Source organism: Mastigoproctus giganteus, chromosome 4 (genome assembly GCF_048544385.1).
Source record: "Mastigoproctus giganteus isolate SK-2022 chromosome 4, ASM4854438v1, whole genome shotgun sequence".
Classification (NCBI taxonomy): Eukaryota; Metazoa; Arthropoda; class Arachnida; order Uropygi; family Thelyphonidae; genus Mastigoproctus; species Mastigoproctus giganteus.
Window position 1 is genome coordinate 173,437,321 of NC_143578.1, and position 20,228 is coordinate 173,457,548.

The 20,228-nt window shown below is 36.6% G+C and overlaps 1 protein-coding gene across 1 annotated transcript in view; it reads right to left on the bottom strand.

The window, feature by feature from the left end:
• The window catches only part of LOC150087211 (glycogen debranching enzyme), a 763,093-nt gene that overhangs the window by 18,601 nt on the left and 724,264 nt on the right, over positions 1 to 20,228 (bottom strand). The window contains exons 26-27 of the mRNA XM_090371076.1: positions 13,174 to 13,271; positions 10,275 to 10,362 (exon numbers count right to left, since the gene is read on the bottom strand). Of these exons, the coding sequence (XP_090227202.1) occupies positions 10,275 to 10,362; positions 13,174 to 13,271 (186 nt within the window). The remainder of the gene's footprint in view (positions 1 to 10,274; positions 10,363 to 13,173; positions 13,272 to 20,228) is intronic.

Here is a 20,228-nt window from a genome sequence, read left to right on the forward strand (position 1 = left end):
TAAGATGCATTGCAGGATCATCTAGACAAGACTGCAGCAATAATTCAGACACAGCATGGGTTTGTTAAAGGAAAGACTTGTCTCACAAATCTGATTAGATATTATGATGTGGTTACAAATGAACTGGATGCAAAAAATAATTTTGATATCATAAACTTGGATTTCAGGAAAGCTTTTGACACTGTTGCATATGGATGACTACTGTACAAATTGGAGTAGAATGGTATTAAGGGTAAGTTGCTACAACGGATAAAAGGATGGTTGAGTGGGAGAAGACAGAGGGTGGTAATCAATGGGCACTGCTCTTCGTGGACTAATGTTATCAGTGGAGTCCCACAGGGTTCAGTGTTGGGTCCACTGTTTGTATATTTATCAATGATATTGATGAAGGTATATCAGACTTAGTGTCGAAGTTGCAGATGATACAAAGGTTGGTAGGGTTGTTAATGACAGTAATGGCAGTGTGGTACTGCAATAGGATCTAGAAAATTTGGGAAGATGGGCTGAGAACTGGCAACTGAAGTTTAACATCGACAAATGCAAAGTACTGCAGGTGGGTAGAAGTAACCCCAGAGGAATGTACCAACTGTAAGGTACTACACACTTAAGGTGGTAGAAAATGAAAAAGACCTGGGAGTAATTGTGCAGTCAGATATGAAGTTTTCTGAGCAAGGCAGACAGGCTGCCAGGCAGGTCATAGGGTTTTGTCAATGATATACAGTAATTTTGCTAGCAGGGAAAAGGAGGTGATTGTCCCCTCTGTATAAGGCAATGGTCAGGTCACACCTTGAGTACTGCGTACAGGTCTGGAGGCTTCATTTTAGAAAAGATGTAGATTTGCTTGAGCGTGTACAGAGAAGGGCAACAAGATTGGTGAGGGGAATGAAGGGATCCTCTTACCAAGAGAGGCTTAAGTTCTGCAAATTGTAGTGGCTGGAGACTAGGCACCTGCGAGGTGATCTGATTGATGTATATAAGGCCTTGAATGAGCTGATGATGCTGAATTCTGATGGGATTCTTCCACTTGTTCAGATTACGAACCTAAGGGGGCATAAATTCAAACTGAGGAAATACAGATATAGCAGAGCTGTGCGGAGATTTGCCTTTAGCCAATGATGGTTAATTGCTGGAACAAACTTCTATCTGTTGTTGTGGAAGTTGAGAGGTCAAATAAATTTAAGGAGGAACCGGACAAACATTTAGAGGGAATGGTTGTGTGGATTTTTTTTTTGGTTGATGCTGCATAAGCTCATACGCTTGCTTTCTTGCATCACATGCCACTATTACTACTATTACTACTACTGCTGGACTTATGAAAATTCGACTTTACGTACGTTTTTGCCGGTCGGTGTAAACTGAAAAAAATATGGAAACGTATTTTGCATCTGTAGGGATAAATGCAGGTAAAGCAGACTCTCGATTTACCGGGACACTTAACGATTCCAAATAAAAAATAAATAAATAAATTTAAAAAAATAAACCAGAAATCATAAAATTCAAGTAATAACTAGAATAGGTATAAACAGATGTTTTGAAAGTCGTAAATAAGTGATAAGAAGCAGCGTTATAAGTCGGCATTGGAAGATTAGTGTGCCTATTATCTCGCAACCCCCTGTCTTCACACCCACCATTTAAAAAAAAAAAAAAAAAAAAAAGGGGAGACCAAATGTCATGTCGGTTGTTGTTCCGTAGCACTGCAAAAGGAGAAATTTTGTTTTGTTATTTATGTCAGGGATGTTGGATTTTTTTTTTTTTTAATATTAACTATTTTATTTTTTTTTTTTCTGTTTAGAAATCGAAAAAATAATGGGCAAATGCAACAGTTGTGCTTTCGTTTAAACAAAAACTTGAGATTATTCAAAAGTTTGAAAACGGTGCATCTGTTAAATCTCTAATTAACCATTATAATGTTGGTGACCAAACCATACGCAACATTGCAAAAAATAAAGGGAAGCATCGTATTGGATATGCAGTAGTGCGTGGTAAATTTTTTTGTTTTTCATCTATCGGCATACTTTTTGCTTAGGTTGCTAAACATTTTTCGATGCAGTAAGTCCTCAACTTATGCAGCTTTGGACTTAAGTTACGTTATTTATATATTTTTTTTATATGACTGAAGATTTCAGCGAAGGGACACACATTTCACCATAATAACGTAAAAACCCACAGAATTCCAGCTATCAGTATTATTGTGAATGCAACAGGATCGAGTTTACTACCCATTTATAATAGATTGCGCAAATAGAAAAGCCCAATAACCTGAAAAGTGCAAATTGTTTTTATTGTTTTATGGCAGCGACCTCCAGAAATGAGCTTTAGTAAAATGTGAGCTCGCATGGGGTGATAATAGTGAGTTTTTGCCTTAACCCTTTTGAAGTTCTTTTCAGAAAATTATTTTGACTGTTATTATGGTGCCGACTAAGAGAATAAGTGACAGCGGTACTAGTAAATCTATCAAGAAAAGGAAAGCGATCAAGTTGGATCAGAAAATTAAAATAATAAGGATGTATGAAAATGGCCAAACATTAACAAGTATCGTGGGGAATTCAGATTTGTCAGTGGCAACAATGAACACAATGAAGGAGAAAGACAGAATACGAGAAGTGGTGAAGCGATCGGCACCAATGAAGTCAACTATAATAACCAGGGCTACAAAATACATATCAGTTTTAATAGTACAATAACATTCATTTTTTCTTCCTTTTATGTTTTATTTTCTTGTGCCACTCTGGCAACTTCACCACTGTCCCCAGATAATTTTTAATTGAACTATTTAAAAATATATAACTATTTTTCTTCATTCTTTTGAGGATATTATGTAGATTTTGTAATTTTGGCATATCAGGGATACATTAGCAATATTTTATTAGTCATTCCCGAGTTATGTAAAACTCGACTTATGTAAGAAGCCCTGGAATGTATCTCTTACATATGTCAGAGAGAGACAGTATTTTTGAATTAACGGGTAAATCGATTATCCGGGAATTTATTTTTACCATCTATCCCGGAAAATCAAGAGTCTACTGTATTGTGGAAATTTCGTAATGTAAACCCAATAACACTTTTTTTTTTTTTTTTTTTTCTTTTTGTAATTCGTTCCAAGTCCTTGTAAGTTGAAAATTTTGCTATATTACTAAGCTATTTCTCTACAAGGTCATATTTATAATGTAAATTATAAATCATATAAATTGATTTTGAACGCCTTGGTGATATTTTTCTAAAACATATATTTCTGGAGGTCACTACCAAAAAACAATAAAAACAATTTGCACTTTTGATTTATTGGGCTTTTCTGTTAGCTCAATCTGTTATAAACGGGTAGTAAACTCGATCTTATTGCATTTCCGATAATCCCGATAACTGGAATTCTGTGGGTTTTTATGTTATGGTATCATGGTGAAATGTGTTCCCCTTCACTGAAATCTTAAATCATATAAAAAACCAAATTTTCAGAAACTTCTTTTCATTCCTATTTATGTATTACAAACGATGAAGGGAAAAGGACCAACAGAAAGAACAAGTGCTGGCAGTGCCAGGAAACAAAACAATTGATTTAGAGAGTGTTATTTCGAATTTGATATAGAAATGAAGATGAAAATGATTAAGAAGTACGAAGCAGGACAAAGTTTGTCAGTTATCTATTGCAAGGGAATTAGGTCTCGGTGCTTCAACAGTGAATACTATTTTAAAGAACAGTGCACGTATAAAAGAACATGACAAAGGATCAATGCACTTAAGATCAACGATAATCACAAATTAGTGTTTGGGTGCTATATCAAAGATGGAACAGCTATTAATAATATGGATGGAAAATCAGAGTTCAATGGCCATTCAAGCAAAAGCAAGAAGTATTTATGAAGATATTAAGGTTAATTATGGCAAAACCCAAGCCAAGTTCGTGGCAAACAACAGTGCTTCAATAGGTTCAGGCATTGTGCTGGTTTCTTAAAACATTAAAGTACGCAGTGAAGTCGGCAGTGCCGATTCTGCAGCTGTAGAGAAATTTTGTGATGTGTTGGAAAAAAATATTGATGAAGGCAGCAAATTTTTAATGTTGAAGAGACTGCTCTGTATTGGAAGCAAATGCTGGATCAAATATACATTGCCAAAGAGGAAAAGACAATGCCAGGTTTCAAGGCTTCAAAAGATAGGGCCATGCTCTTGCTTGGGACTAATGCAGTGGGAGATTACAGATTAAAACCACTGCTTGTGTACCATTCTGAAAATCCTCATGTATTTAAAGGTATCAATAAAGCGACCCTACCCGTGCATTTCTGATTGAACCAGAGAGCATGGATAATAATATCTCTCTCTCTCTCTAAATGCTGCTTCATTCCCGAGGTTGAAAAATATTGTAAAGACAACGATGTTCCTTTCAAGATTTTGCTTCTATTAGATAATGCTCCTGGATATCCTACACATCTAGATGATTTCAATTTGAACGTGAGAGGCATATTTCTACCACCAAACGCGACTTCACTCATCAAATCTATGGATCAGAGTGTTATTTCGAATTTAAAAGCATACTATTTACGCACAACATTTGCTCACGCATTGTCTGCAGTAGACGGTGAGAAAAATTTTATGTTGAGACTTCTGAAAATCTTACAATATTTACCACGCCATCTTAAACGTTAATATGGCCTGTGCATAAATTACTAAAAGTTGTTTAAATGGTGAATGGAAGGAAATATGCCCGAGACATGTAAAACGCTTTGAAAGGCTTGAAAAAAAAAAAAAAAAAGGATGAATCATATTACAGATAATATTGTAAAGGTTGCAGAGCTACTTCAGTTGGAGGTTGTTGCCAAAGACGTGGATGAGTTAGAGGAAGAAGAGAAGGACTTATCTAATGAAGAACTTATTGACTTGCAGGCAGCGATAGTGAAAGATGAAAATGCTGACGAAGCTCAAGATGAACCAAATGAGGAGCCGATGGTAATGGCATTTTGTGAAATTGCATCGGCAATGGCTAGATTTGAGAAGATGGATCCTGACAGCGAATGATTCTTAAAAGTTAACAGAGGGGTGAATGATATGCTTGCTTGCTACAAATAAATCTACGATGAAAAGTAAAAAGCCACAATCCAGTCATCCATTAATGCGTTCTTTCGTAAGGTAGAGCAGATATCATTTTTTAAGGGCACAAAAGGTGATGTTGTTGTACACGTTGGAACCAATGACATTAAGAGAAGAGATCTGCAGATTTACTCAACAAGTACAGGTCAATGATCAAAAAAAGTCATAAAAAATAGGGTTGAATGTGAAAGTGTCTGCAATTCTGCCCAGACATGATAGGAGGGAGTATATGATGAGAGCCTTGTTGATCAATTTGGCCCTGGAGAGATTGTGCAAGGATCAAGGGGTAGAATTTTTTTCAGCCTGGTCTGTGCTTGTTGACAGGAGAGATTGCTTCTACAGGGATGGGGTACACTTAAATAGAAAGGGTGCATGAATATCTGATGATGCTATCGAGGCAGTGTTAGATGGGTCAGAAAACTGCTAGCTTTGGGTGGATACACAGATTAAAGGTTAACAGTGGCCGCAGGAAGGGGCAAAAGTGATTCTTGCACTGCTTCTATTAGAATGAGAAGCAGCCTGGAAAGCAAGGTAATGGAAATTTCCAGGACTGCTGGGAGTCACAGTGGAACAAGTAAATACATGGGCTGTGTTAGGGTAACTAAGAGTAGGAACAGGTGCATGTATACTTGCATGTACACCAAATACTAGGAGTATAGTTAATTATTTGATGAGCTTGAAATGCTAGTCAAGGCATCAAAGGCAGATATTGTTGGGATATCAGAGACGTGGTGTCACACAGATATAAGCAGTGCAGAATTGGAATTTGGGGAGTACAATGTGGACAGGAAGGGAGGATGGGTTATGCTGTTAGTTAAGAAACACACAAAATCTAAGGAAGTGCATCCAATTGATGTTGGTGGACAATGCAGTGCTGAGTCTGTTTGGTTTGTTATTTGTTATTTGATTTTTTTTTAGGAGCATTAGCAACTAAGGCCATATTGCTCTGGGGATATGTGGTGGTCATTCCCTGACCTTTCCGCATCCTCTGTATTTGGTGGGCACAGACTCGAACCCCAGTCTAATCAAGAAGCTGTGCTACACACTGCTGCTCCTGCCCACCTGGCTACAGAGGCACCTAGTCTGTTTGGTGTGAAATAACCACTGGCAAAGGAAAAATGAGAATAGGTGTGTGTTATAGGCCTAATGAATTTGATGAGTATAATGAGCAATTGTGGAGAGAAATAGAATGGGCCAATAAATCAAAATGACTTATAATGGGGAGTTTTAACTTTCAGGATAGTGACTGGAACTTGTGGGTCGGTCACTTTAGTGGATTTATTGAATGACTGTTTCTTACAACAGTATGTTTGAGAGGCAACCAGAGGGAGTAAAACTCGATTTGATTATCAGCAGTGATTATTCATGAATTAAGAATTTGAAGATAAAGGAACCACTGGGTGACAGTGATCACAATGTACTGATATGGGAATTACTTAAAGCTGTAACTACCATCAAGGCTAAAGGGAAGGGCTTTTGCTTTTATAAAGGTGACTACAGTGGTCTCGACCAGTTTTTAAATTCTGTAAAGTGGGATCAACTGATGATGTTAGCAATATTGAATTCTAAATGGGAAGCATTAAGGAACTTAATTTTGGAGGGTACTAGTCTTTTCATTCCAACTAAGAAATACTGTTCAAGGTTTAGGCTGAATAGATGTCAGATGAATTAATGAGGCTCTTGGCAGAGAAGAAGAATGTATGGGATGCATATAAAGTATCAGGTGACACAGAAGCTATGGCAGTTATAAACTAGTCTGTAATCAAGTCACAAAGGAGGTAAGACAGATTACGAGAAATCTTTAGCAAAGGATGCAAAGAAAAACAGCAAAGAGTTCTTTACTTATGTAAACTCTGAAAGGAAAGGGATGAATCAGATTGGACCACTTAACATAGATGGGTTGACTATTAATGATCATGCTCAGGTAGCTGATAAACTGAATGAGTATTTTGCATTTACATTCAGACACGAGGAGTCATTCAATGAGGGGAGTGCCAGAAGTTTATCAAACGCTAACGGGGAACTAAGTGATTTTGTAATAACTGAGAGCAAAGTGAAGAAGAAATTGGTTAAGTTAAACATAAGGAAGTCATCTGGGGTGAACAGGATCTATGCAGTTATATTAAAGGAGGCAGCAAAGGAAGTAAGAAAACTCTTAGCCATAATTATGAGAGCTTCCTTGGACTCAGGGGAGGTACCCACAGACTGGAGATGTGCAATGTGACCCCAATTCACAAAGGAGGATCAAAGGCTGACACAAGTAATTATAGAACTGTGAGTTTAACTTCTGTTCCAGGAAAATTAATGGAGGCACTGGTTAAAGAAGCACTGCAGGATCATCTAGACAAGACTTCAGTTATAGCTCGGACACAGCATGGTTTTGTTAAGGGGAAGTCTTGCCTGACCAATTTGATTGGATACTATGATGCAGTTGTTGTTGTTGTTTGGGTTTTTAGGAGCATTAGCAACTAAGGCCATATTGCTCCCGGATATGCTGTTGTCATTCCCTGACCTTTCCGCATCCTCTGTATTTGGTGGTGACAGGCTCGAACCCCGGTCTAATCAAGAAGCGTGTGCTCCTTCCCACTTGGCTACGGAGGCACCACTATGATGCAGTCACAAAAGAACTGGATGCAGGGAATAACTTTGATATTATATACTTGGATCTTAGAAAGGCTGATACTGTTGCACATGGAAGACTGCTGCACAAATTGGAGCACAGTGTGGCACTGGAGGCAAATTGCTGCTATGGATAAAGGGGTGGTTGAGGGGGAGAAGACAGAGAGTGGTAATCAATGGACACTGCTCATCGTGGACTAATGTTATCAGTGGAGTCCCTCAGGATTCAGTGTTGGGTCCATTATTGTTTTCTGTATTTATAAATGATAATGATGATGGTATATCAAGCTTAATCCAAGTCTGCAGACGATACGAAGGTTGGCAGGGTTGTCAAGGACACTACTGACACTATGCTTCTGCAACAGGATCTGGAAAGGTTGATCAGATGGGCTGAGAGATGGCAAATGAAGTTTAACATTGAAAAATGTAAAGTACTACATATGGGAAACAGCAACCCCAGAGCAACATATCAACTCTGGGTACTACACTGACAGTGGCAGAGAATGAAAGGGACCTGGGGATGGTTGTGCAGGCAGATATGATGTTCTCTGAGCAGTGCAGACGGGCTGCAAGAGTAGCTCATGGTGTATTGTCAATGATATATAGGAATTTTTCTAGCAGGGATAAGGAGGTGATTATTCCCTTGTATAAGGCAATGGTCAGGCCACACCTAGAGTACTGTATACAGGTCTGGAAGCCTTATTTCAAAAAGGATGTAGAGCTGCTGGAACGAGTACAGAGAAGGGCAACAAGATTAGTGAATGGAACAAAGGGGTGCTCTTACGAAGAAAGGCTTAAGTTTTGCAAATTACGGTGTCTGGAGACTAGGCACCAGTGAGGTGATCTGATAGAGGTGTATAAAGTCTTGAATGGTTTGAGCATGCTCAATGCTGATGGGATTCTTCCTCTTGCTCAGAATAATCACCTGAGAGGGCATAAATTCACACTAAGGAAAGACAGATGTAGGATAGACGTGTCGATTGCCCTTAGCCAGCGGGTGGTTGGTTGGTGGAACAGACTTCCATCCCTTGTCGTGGAAGTTAGACTAAATAAGTTTAAGGCTCAGCTGGACAGGTATTTCGAACAAACAGAGGGGTGAAGTGGAAGTGGTTTTTTTTTTTTGGCTGATGCTGCATAAGCTTGCTTTCTTGCATCAAATGCCTCTTCTAATGCTAGATGAAATGGAATGTGAGGTGTGATTGTTGGAGACCTGAGAACTTCATCCAGTGCTGAGTATGTATCTGACAAAGAGACATTGGAGCTCTTTACCGAAGATGAGTTGAATGATCTCATTAGAGATCTAGCCCTTTCCAAAGATAAAGCTAAACTTCTTGCAACTAAAGTAGAAACACTTCATTAAGAAGAATGCCAGAGTGTATTACAATTGAAAAGAATACATTACCACGGATGGTGCTTCTTTAGTGGATCCTAATAATGAGAGTTAAAAACTGTTCTCTTGCCAATGGAACTTAAAGCCATCCATCCCAGTTGCCCACTGTGTTCACCTAAGAGACATACTATAACATGAAAACGCTATACAGTGCTCATCAACGGAATATCTGCGGAGACCTCAAAGTCATTGGTATGTTACTGGGCACATAAGAAGAGTTCATGAAATGTTCCTATGCCTGTGGGTCAGCCATTCTACTGTAGACAATTACATCAGACATGACTGCCCTCCAAGAAGCACATATTAGCTAGGAAAGGGTAGAGTGTAGTATGTTCCATTAATGGATCCAACAATGATTTTCTTTCTGCCTCTCCTCATTAAATTTTGCCAGGTAAGAGTTTTATGAAAGTGATGGGTGAGATGAATTTGAGAGGATTTCATTACTGAAGTGAGAAATTTGCAATGACCAGTGCTGCAAAAGCAAAAGAGGGACTCTTTTGGGGTCACAAATCAGAGAACTTCTGCAGGATAAAAGTTTTGAAAAATGCTTCTCAGTAAGTTACGTTCTCAGTCTTATTACTAAAACTGAGAATGTATTTGAAATCAGCACGCAAAACTGGTTTAGAAAAGTGCATTTACATCTTTATGGAAAAAAAAAAGTTTTTTTTTTGTTCATTAGTATAACTTATATTAAATTAATGCCCTTAAGACAACCCAATGCAAATAAAAAGAATAATGTGAGCCCATCAGCCTATCAATAAAGTTTACCAAAGTGCCAAAATATTTTTAACCATTGAGCGTAGTAAAGATTATTTAATTTATTTATTGCTTATATTAAGCATTTCTAATTCTGTAATGGCAATAGATATTTGAGACTAATATTTCAGGGCATCAATGAATATAAATATTTGATTTATGATTGTGGTATTTAATGTCCAAACCCTGATGGTTGTAGTTCAGTACATTTGCCAGTTTTATAATGCAATTATAAGTCAGTTTACTATTTTATAACCACTACCTTCACAAACACTGGAACATATACCCTCTTCATTCAAATGGAGTACATGAAGCAAAAAAAAAAAAAAAAAAAAAAAAGTTTGGTATTATAATCCCCTAAACAGACGAATAACAAAATATAAACCATTATTATATTTAATGTTTCCAGTAGTAAATAGAGGTTACTTACAGGTCCTTGATGGTAATTAAAACCTTTTGCAACTTTTGCATCCCAGGAGTCATTATTGTTGTCATAATTCCCACAATATTCCCAGTCACTATTCAAAATAAAAAAATAAGACAGGCTAATTAATGGATATTATTTTGATAAGTAATTGGTTAGATCTATGATAAATCAATTAACTATAAGTCTAATAGTTAAATGATTTACAGGTCTAATAGTATTGATTTATAAGTCTAATTATACAAGATATTCTCACTTTACTTTTTTGTTTCATTAATGCAAAAGGAGAAAATGTTGACGTATTGTAAAGCCTTTGTAACAGTGATTTGCCATGAATATCGTATCATGTAACTAACAGTGTAGTGGAATTGTAGGGTTTTAATTGAGATAAATAAGTAGCTCGAAAGTTTTAATCAGATAGGTTGACATATATATACAGGCACTCCCTGGCTTATGTATGGAAATTCGACTTTACATAAGTTTTTGCAGGCAGGTGCAAAGTTAAAAAAATCCTGGGGTGGATGGAATCTATCCAGTTATATTAAAGGAGGCAACAAAGGAAGTAAGCAAACCCTTAACCATAATTATTGAAACTTCCTTGTCTCAGGGAAAGTCCCGATGGACTGCAGATGTGCAAATGTGTCCCCAATTCGCAAAGTACGATCAAAGGGCGACACAAGTAATTACAGATCTGTTAGTTTAATTTCTTTTCCAGGGAAAATAATGGAGTAACTGGTTAAAGAAGCAATGCAGGATCATCCAGACAAGACTGCAGCTATAGTTCAGACACAGCATAGGACTGTTAAGCAGAAGTCTTGTCTGACAAATTTGATTGGATACTTTATGTGGTCACAAAGGAACTGGAGGCAAAAAATAATTTTGAAATCAGATAGTTGGATTTTAGGAAATATTTTGATCCTATTGCACATAGAAGACTACTGTACAAATTGGAGCAGTATGGCATTACTTTCCTGGCCGTCATACAAGATGTTTGGACAAGGCTACTTTGAGCTAGAAGTGTTCAAAGCTGCTGTTGACTTTTTTTAATTATTGATTTGAAATTATTGTTTTTGTATAACTTTTGATTTAAATTTAGTAGTATAGTATTTTTTTGTGATTTTCTGATCAATTTGGTGCATTTATTCTTTACTTGGCATTGTAACTGCATAGAAAATCACAGTTTATTTTCCGGCATTGAATCGACAGGAGCATTCGAATCTGAGGCCATTTTTTTCATATTGATATAGCAGATACTGGAAGTTTCTATGTAACTTGAGTGCAATCAGTATCAGCAGAGAATTCTAAATTATAGCGCTACTTATGTGTTTTAATAATTTAACTTGTCACGTTGATCGTAACGTAAGACAGCAATATTTGTAGCGCTTTTAGAATCAGTGATTTGGCACAGACAGCTAGCATGAGAGTTCAAACCACATGGGTGGCAATAGATTTTATTATCTATTATAACTACTTAGATTTTACAAACGTAATTTTTTAAATTAATACACATAATGACTTATCATGCCTCAGACCAGAGCAGCAAAGCCAAAGGCTCAAGTGGAAGTACTGTGGCTCAGGGGAGAACTGCGGGGAGTGGTTGTCCTCTGAATCACAGCCTTTCTGAAATGAATGACAAAGTTTTTGGGAGGTTCAGATCATCTTGTGATAAGTCTGTTCTTTTAGTTTGACCATTCATGATGGATTCAGCAGATGAAGTATAAATGAGGGTGAGGAACATATATGAATTAATGAAATTTTTGGATATGGTGTACACACACAGCAAGAATATACCTGATTTCTGAACATGATGTGGCCTCAACAATTCCCCCCTCCCACAGCATATGCAGTGCTCAGACTCCCTCCAGTCACTAGCTGGCAACCCCACCATCTATTTACAGTATTGTAGAGAGAGATTATTACAAGTTATTGCTACTGAACACAGTTCCCTCTTTTTCTAGACAAAAAGAGTTGATCAGCAAGATTAAACACTAGCTGATTCAGATGCCTCCTAGAGGGTACTATTAGGTTCGCTCTGGGGGGGGGGGCACTATCTAGTGGCCAGCCTATGAACATCATTTTAGAGCTGTACTACATAAGTGTAAGGAATACTAGGATTTGCTATGATGCTTATTATAACCTCAAAAGATATCACTTGTGCATGGCCAACCGGGCTGGCCAGGTGGGTAAAGTGCCTGCTTGGCAAACCAAAGGTTAAGGGTTCAAATCCTGTCTTGGGCTTGGATCAGAGTAAAATGCAAAAACTTTGGGAGGTGCATTATGGCCTATGCACCAACAACTAACAAAAAAAAAAAACAAAAAAAAAAAAACTTGTGCATGACAGAAGAGATGGTGGATGCATAAGCTTTGCTGGGGAGACAAAACATGGGTTTCACCAATATATAAAAGTGGTGGTGGTGTTGCATCAGATGACTGGTCATCTACCGCACAGTATTATAACCAAGTACTTGAGGTACCATCCCTAATTTGAAATAAGATGGGGGGGGGGGGAGAGCTGGATGCATCAGTTTGCATATTACATTATAATATTAATATAATTTTTCAACTGTTCTTTATAAGAACAGTTGAAAAATTGGACGGATTAAGGTAGAACTCAGATTTAGACTTATAGTCTAAATCCGAGTTCTATTGGATGGATTATGGTAGAACTCAGATTGAGACTTATAGTCTAAATCTGAGTTCTACCTTAATCCATCCAATTTGACTATCAGAATGAAATAAACATTTTAACATTCCTTCTAGTTTTCAAATTTAAAGTCAAATTAGAACCTAGGATTAGTACATGGAACGTTTACATTATCTTTTCAGCATGCAGAGGTTGCTTTAGCATATTTAATTTTTATTATTATTTTTTTATTTAAGAAGTACACTTATTGCTGAGACTTACGATGGATCTAAAGTCTTCATCCCTAATGGTCCCATAAGTATGTTTTCAGCATTATGTAAAGCAATCATAGCATGATCAGGAACAAAGAGTTCTGGAGCCTATAAAAAAGTTAACACAATATAAGCTTTGGAAATGTTCTTTCAATGAAATAAAAGAAGGTTTATTTCATTGAAAATAAATTTCAAATAAAAATTTCAAATAAAATAAGTGGAACAAAATTCCACTGATAAGCAATTAATAATAATAATATTAAAACATAAATACTTGCTCCATGAAATTAATATAAAGAAATTTTAGTTCTGTATATTACAATTCTTAAATTCTCAGAATTTTTATCAGTGGTGAATGAAAATTGTAAAATAAGGATTTACATTAACTGGAGAGTGAAATTTACTCAGGGTGTAAATTAAAACTTACAGAATGGGAATATTAAAAAAAAGGGAAATAATATCATTATTTTAAAAATATTTTATTAAATTTTGATTTGTGTTTGATGGCTGCTGCAAGAAATTTTCCACATTACAGAATGGGTTTCCATTATAATATGTTACCGTCCACATGTTTGCTCTGTTGATTACAAAATTAACATCTATTTTCTTTTTTATATTATGTAAGGATTTTCTACAAAATGGCAACACACACACACGCTGGATAAAAGGACAGTTAATAGTTGAGTGGCAGGAGACAGAGTGGTTATTAATATATTTATATTAATATTAATTAATATTTATCAATGATACTGATGTAGGTCTATGTCTAATAAATTTGAAGGTTAAGTTTGTTGATGATACAAATAAGAATGATCAGAGTATGCTTCTGCAAGAAGACCTGGATAAAATAGGCAGATGGGCTGAAAAATAGTAACTAAGGTTTAACGTTAATAAAGGCAAGGTACCAACATTTGGGTAGCAACAATGGTAACCACAGAATTTCGAACTCACAAAGTTCTCTAAGCATTGTAAACAGGCTGCTAAAACAGCTCATGGGGTTCTGTCGATGATATATACAGGAATTATGCTAGCAGGAATAAAGACACGATTATTTTGTTGTATAATGCAATGGTAAAATTGATACTATATATACAAATATATAATAATAAAATAACACTATTACCATTTGAAAATTCTTAACAAACAGGTTTTGTTAAACTCATATATAATATAAGCTCAATTCTACATTAATTTGTTAGCAGATGACATTTCAGGGTTCAGTTTGTATTACAGTGCAGGAAGTAAGAAGTCTAGCTACTCCGAAGTGTATGTAGTTGTGTTTATATTTAATTTGTAGTTTAACTTGACTATAGAGTTCTAAATCTATATTCTCAACATTATATTAATGCAAATGTATACATTCCTTAATTTAACATTAGTTGCAATTTCTTAATTTCATAGTAATTTTCATATTGTGAAGATGTTCTTATATTCCCCCATAGTATTTATGGTCTGAAGATGTGGTTTGGCAAGAATCCTGAAATGTCACCTGCTAACAAATTAGTGTAGTATTGAGCTTGTATTATATACGAGTTTAATAAAACAGATTTGTTAAGGATTTTCACATGGTATAAGTGTTATTTTATTATTATATATATAGCATAAATAACTTTTACCATATGGATAGAAATCATGTAACGTCCTTTCCTTTTATATTATAAGGCAAAGGTAATATTGCATTGCTGTACTGCATACAGTCTGCTAGCAACATTTAAGGATGTAGTAGTAGTAGTAGTAGTAGTGGCATGTGATGCAAAAAAGCAGGTGTATGAGCTTATGCAGCATCAGCCAAAAAAAAAATAAAATAAATAAAAAAATTACAAAACAAATCCCTCTAAATGTTTGTCCAGTTCTTCCTTAAATTTATTTAACCTATCAACTTCCACGACAGATGGAAGTTTGTTCCAGCAATTAACCACCCGCTGGCTAAAGGCAAATTTCCACACATCTATTCTACATCTGTCTTTCCTTAATTTGAATTTATGGCCCCTTAGGTTCGTAATCTGAACAAGTGGAAGAATCCCATTAGAATTCAGAGTGCTCATCCCATTCAAGGCCTTATACACCTCAATCAGATCACCGTGCAAGTGCCTAGTCTCCAGCCACTGCAATTTGCAGAACTTAAGCCTCTCTTGGTAAGAGGATCCCTTCATTCCCCTCACCAATCTTGTTGCCCTTCTCTGTATGCACTCAAGCAAATCTACATCCTTCCTAAAATGAGGCCTCCAGACCTGTATGCAGTACTCAAGGCGTGGCCTGACCATTGCCTTATACAGAGGGACAATCACTTCCTTTTCCCTGCTAGCAAAATTTCTATATATCATTGACAAAACCCCATGACCTGCCCTGGCAGCCTGTCTGCATTGCTCAGAATTTGGTTTTGGTTTTTTTTTTTTTTTTTAGGAGCATTAGCAACTAAGGCCATATTGCTCCGGGGATATCCGGTGGTCACGGACTTGAACCCCGGTCAAATCAAGAAGCGTGTGCTACACACTGCCGCTCCTGCCCACCTGGCTACGGAGGCACCGCATTGCTCAGAAAACTTCATATGTGTTGGAATGAGTGTAGAGAGAAGCAATAAAATTAAACGGGGACATAAACGGATACTTTTATCAAGAAAGACTTCAGTTCAGTAAATTGCAGCATATTATGCAAACAAGGCATCTTAGGAGGAAAACTTTTTTTTTTTTTTTTTTTTGTTAGTTGTTGGCACATTGGCTTCTGTGGCCATAATGCACCTCCCAAAGTTTTTTCCTTTTTGTACTCTGATCCAAGCCCGAGGCAGGATTCGATCCTGTGACCTTTGGGTTGCCAGGCTGGCACTTTACCCAACCGGCTAGCCCGGTCGGCAGAGGAAAACTGACTAAAGTCTTAAAGACTTAGAATGGATTTAGTAAACTAAGTGATAGCATGTTTAATCTTTCACAAACAGTACATATGGGAACATAAATTTAAATTGGAAGAGGAAGGTTGCAGGTTAATGTGAGAAATTTGCTATGAGCAAGAGGCTATTCCACAATACCAGGTGGAAGTTTATTACACCTGGTGTTGTGAAAGTGAACAGTTTGAATAAATTTAAAGAAGAATTGGACAAATTATTAGAACAAATGAGAAAATGAGGTAGTAATATATGTTTTTAATATGGATGTTGTATAAGCTTATTGCATTCTTTCATATTTCCAATACTAATGCTAAAGGTGGATTTAGATAGTGCCACTTTTTGTGCAATATGCTGCACATTACTAGATGCTGGAAATGATAAGCAATATTTTGTGCTAGTTTTCTACAAAGTGTCAAGCATCATGAAATTTCCCAATCCAAATAGAAATACTCTTGTGACTTTATGGGCAACACTAAAGTTTTTTACAATTTATTTTTGGCAATAGCCTATTTGTTATTATTACTAGGTTTATATTTATAAATACTTAAATCAGACCTCTCAGATCGCTGGAATAATCCTTAATATTGTTCTAATATACATTTTGAATAATGAGTTAAGTAAAAAGTACATCAAGCTTGGTACGAGTCACTTTTTGTTAGAAATATTACAGAACCATGTTACCATCAGTAAATATGGCTAATATGGCTCAGTCACATATGGATTCTCTCATGTTTGTGTTTGCTTGTTTAATTTTGTCTCCCCCATCTTATTCATTAAAAGATCAAAATCAATTACTAATATTCTTGTAAACAGAGCTATCCACAGAATACCAGTGTTTTATTTATATATGGGAATGTTTATGGGCAAGGCCTGAGATGGTTGTCCCACCCAAAGAACAATGACTCAAGTAAAATTCTTAAATAATAGTCAATCATTTAATCATACTGTGTTTAATAGGTCAGTTTCATTACATTACTTAAAAGCTACTCATCCAAAAACATTAATTTTCTTCTCTAGCCTCCAGCAATTATTACAAATGCAGCACGTATCCCAGTAATGATATTTTTGGACTACATTGCATAGACTTATTGTACATGGAGTAAACAGGAAGTAGTGCATTTTGTGTCAAGAAAAACTTGTCTCACAAGGCTTTCAATGTCACATGCATTACGGATTGTGATAATATGAAAATCAAATACTAACGCTGACAACAGCGTTAGTATTGAAGTAGAATCCTAATTTGGATTTCAGGAAAGCTTTTGATACTGTTGCACATGGAAAACTGCTTTACAAATTGGAGTGGTATGCCATTAAGGGAAAGTTGCTGCAATGGACAAAGAGATGGTTGAGTGGGAGGTGGCAGAGAGTGGTAATAAATGGACACTGCTCTACATGGACTAATGTTATTATTGGAGTCCCCCGGGGTTCGGTGTTGGGCCCATTGTTATTTTGTGTATTTATCAATGATACCGATGAAGGTATATCAGGCTTAATGTCCACGTTTGCAGATGATACAAAGGTTGGCAGGATTGTTAATGGTAGTATGCTACTGCAACAGGATCTAGAAAAGTTAGGTAGATGGGTTGAGAAGTGGCAACTGAAGTTTACTATTGACAAATGCAAAGTATTGCATATGGGTAGCAGTAACTCAAGAGAAATGTATCAGCTGTGTGGTACTAAACTCAGGGAGGCAGAGAATGAAAAAGACCTGGGGGTAATTGTGCAGTTGACATGAAATTCTCTGAGCAGTGCAGACAAGCTGCCAGAGCAGGTCATGGAGTTTTGTCAATGATATACAGGAATTTTGCTAGCAGAGACAAGGAGGTGATTATACCTTTGTATAAGGCAATGGTCAGGCCACACCTTGAGTATTGCATCCAGGTCTGGAGGCCTCATTTTAGGAAGGATGTAGAGTTGCTAGAAGGAGTACAGAGAAGGGCAACAAGATTGGTGAGAGGAACAAAGGGGGTGCTCTTACCAAGAGAGGCTTAAGTTCTGCAAGTTGCAGCATCTGGAGACTAGGCACCTGCAAGGTGATCTGATTGAGGTGTATAAGGCCTTGAATGATTTGAGCAGGCTCAATGCTGATGAGATATTTCCACTTGCTCAGATTAAGAACCCGAGGGGGCACAGTTTCAAATTGAGGATAGATAGTCGTAGAACAGATGTGCGGAAGTTTGCCTTTAGCCAGCGGGTAGTTGATTGCTGGAACAGACTTCCATCTGTTGTTGTGAAAGTTGATAGCTTAAATAAATTTAAGGCTGAACTAGACAAACATTTGGAGTGACTGAATGGGTGAAATGGGAAGGTTTTTTTATTTATTTTTATTTTTTGGCTGATGCTCTGCAAGCTTGCTTTTTTGCATCATATACCTCAACTAATGCTAATACATCTAGAAGCTTCAAGGACGTAGCAAGTTCAGAATTTATGAAAATTCTGCTTTTTTTTCAAAATTACACACTTAGGTATTCAAAGGTTATTTATATTAGATAACAGATTATTCAAAGGTTATTTATATTAGATAACAGAGGTAACTCTTTGGAAGATATAAACTAGTCTGTAATAAAGTCACAAATGAGGTTTGGCAAGGTAAGGTAAATTAGAAGCCTTTGGCCAAAAAAGCAGCAAAGACTTCTATGCATATGTTAACAGTAGAAGGAAGTGGTTGAATCACATTGGTGCACTTGATGTTGATGGTGTAACTGTTGATGAACCTATTAAGGTTGCGAACAAACTGATTTGCACATCTATATTCACAATTCTTTAGAAAAAGGGATGCTAGAAGATTAACAAACTCTTACAGGAAGTTAAATGATTTTGTAATAACTGAGAGGAAATTAGAAGAGAAATTATTGAAGATGAACATGAAAACAGTGCCTGGGGTTGATGAGATCTATCCAATTATATTAAGAGAGGCAGCAAAGGAAGTAAGCAAACCCTTAGCCATAATTATGAGAGCCTCTTTAGATTCAGGGGAGATTTCTATGATCTGAAAATGTGCAGATGAATGATTTTGTAATAACTGAGAGGAAATCGGAAGAGAAATTATTGAAGATGAACATGAAAACGGTGCCTGGGGTTGATGAAATCTATCCAATTATATTAAGAGAGGCAGCAAAGGAAGTAAGCAAACCCTTAGCCATAATTATGAGAGCCTCTTAGATTCAGGGGAGATTTCTATGATCTGCAAATGTGCAGATGAAGCCCCAGTTCACAAACGGGGTTCAAATGGTGACATGAGTAATTTTATAGACCTGTTAGCTGAACTTCTGTTCCAGGGAAAATAATGAAGTTACTGGGTAAAGAAGCATTGCAGGCTCATCTAGACTGGAATCAAATTATACTACAATCACAGCATGGATTTGTTAAGGGGTGATCTTGTCTTATCAATCTGATTAGACACTGATACAAAAAAAAAAAAAAAAAAAAAAAAAAAAACTGGGATGCAAAGGAAAAAATGCTGTAAAAAAGGAACTGGATGCAAAGAATAATTTTGATATCATATACCTGGATATCAGAAAGGTTTTTGATATAGTTGCACATAAAAGACTGTTGTATAAATTAGTGTGCCATTAAGGACAAGTTACTGCTATGGATAATGGGATGGTTAACCCCTTCATGGACTGTCCCGAGATATCTCATTTTTAGTTTAAAAAGTTTTTGGAACTCCACGAAATATCTCTGGATACAACAATACCCAAAGCAAACAATATACCACCAAATTTACGATTGAAATGTATTTTCTCGATCATTTATCTGGCTAATTTTGCATTATCCAGATAAATCCTGAGATTTCTCGGGATTTTCTTATGCCTGGCAGCAGACAACTGGCTTTCATTTTACTTATATTTACTTATTGTACAGAAATGTCAGAACAGTAGCATGCCTTCCTATGTGCTGCCAGTAAGCAAAATAAAATTTGTCATCCTAAATGCTGAATACTGATAAGGCGCTAACCAATTAGAAAGAAATATTGAAAAATATTTCGCCGCCCTCTTTAACTGCAGCCCGTAAGCGACGCTTACCTTGCCTATCCACTTGCGGTGGTCGTGTGTCAGAATGTAGTTAGTTCACGAGTAGTTTGTGGCGGGAGGTTACTGCTTGTGCATTCTACTTGATTTTTTAAATTTATTTATATAATGGGTAGTGAAGAGTATTTTTCTGTTCCTTTCTTTTAGCTCAAG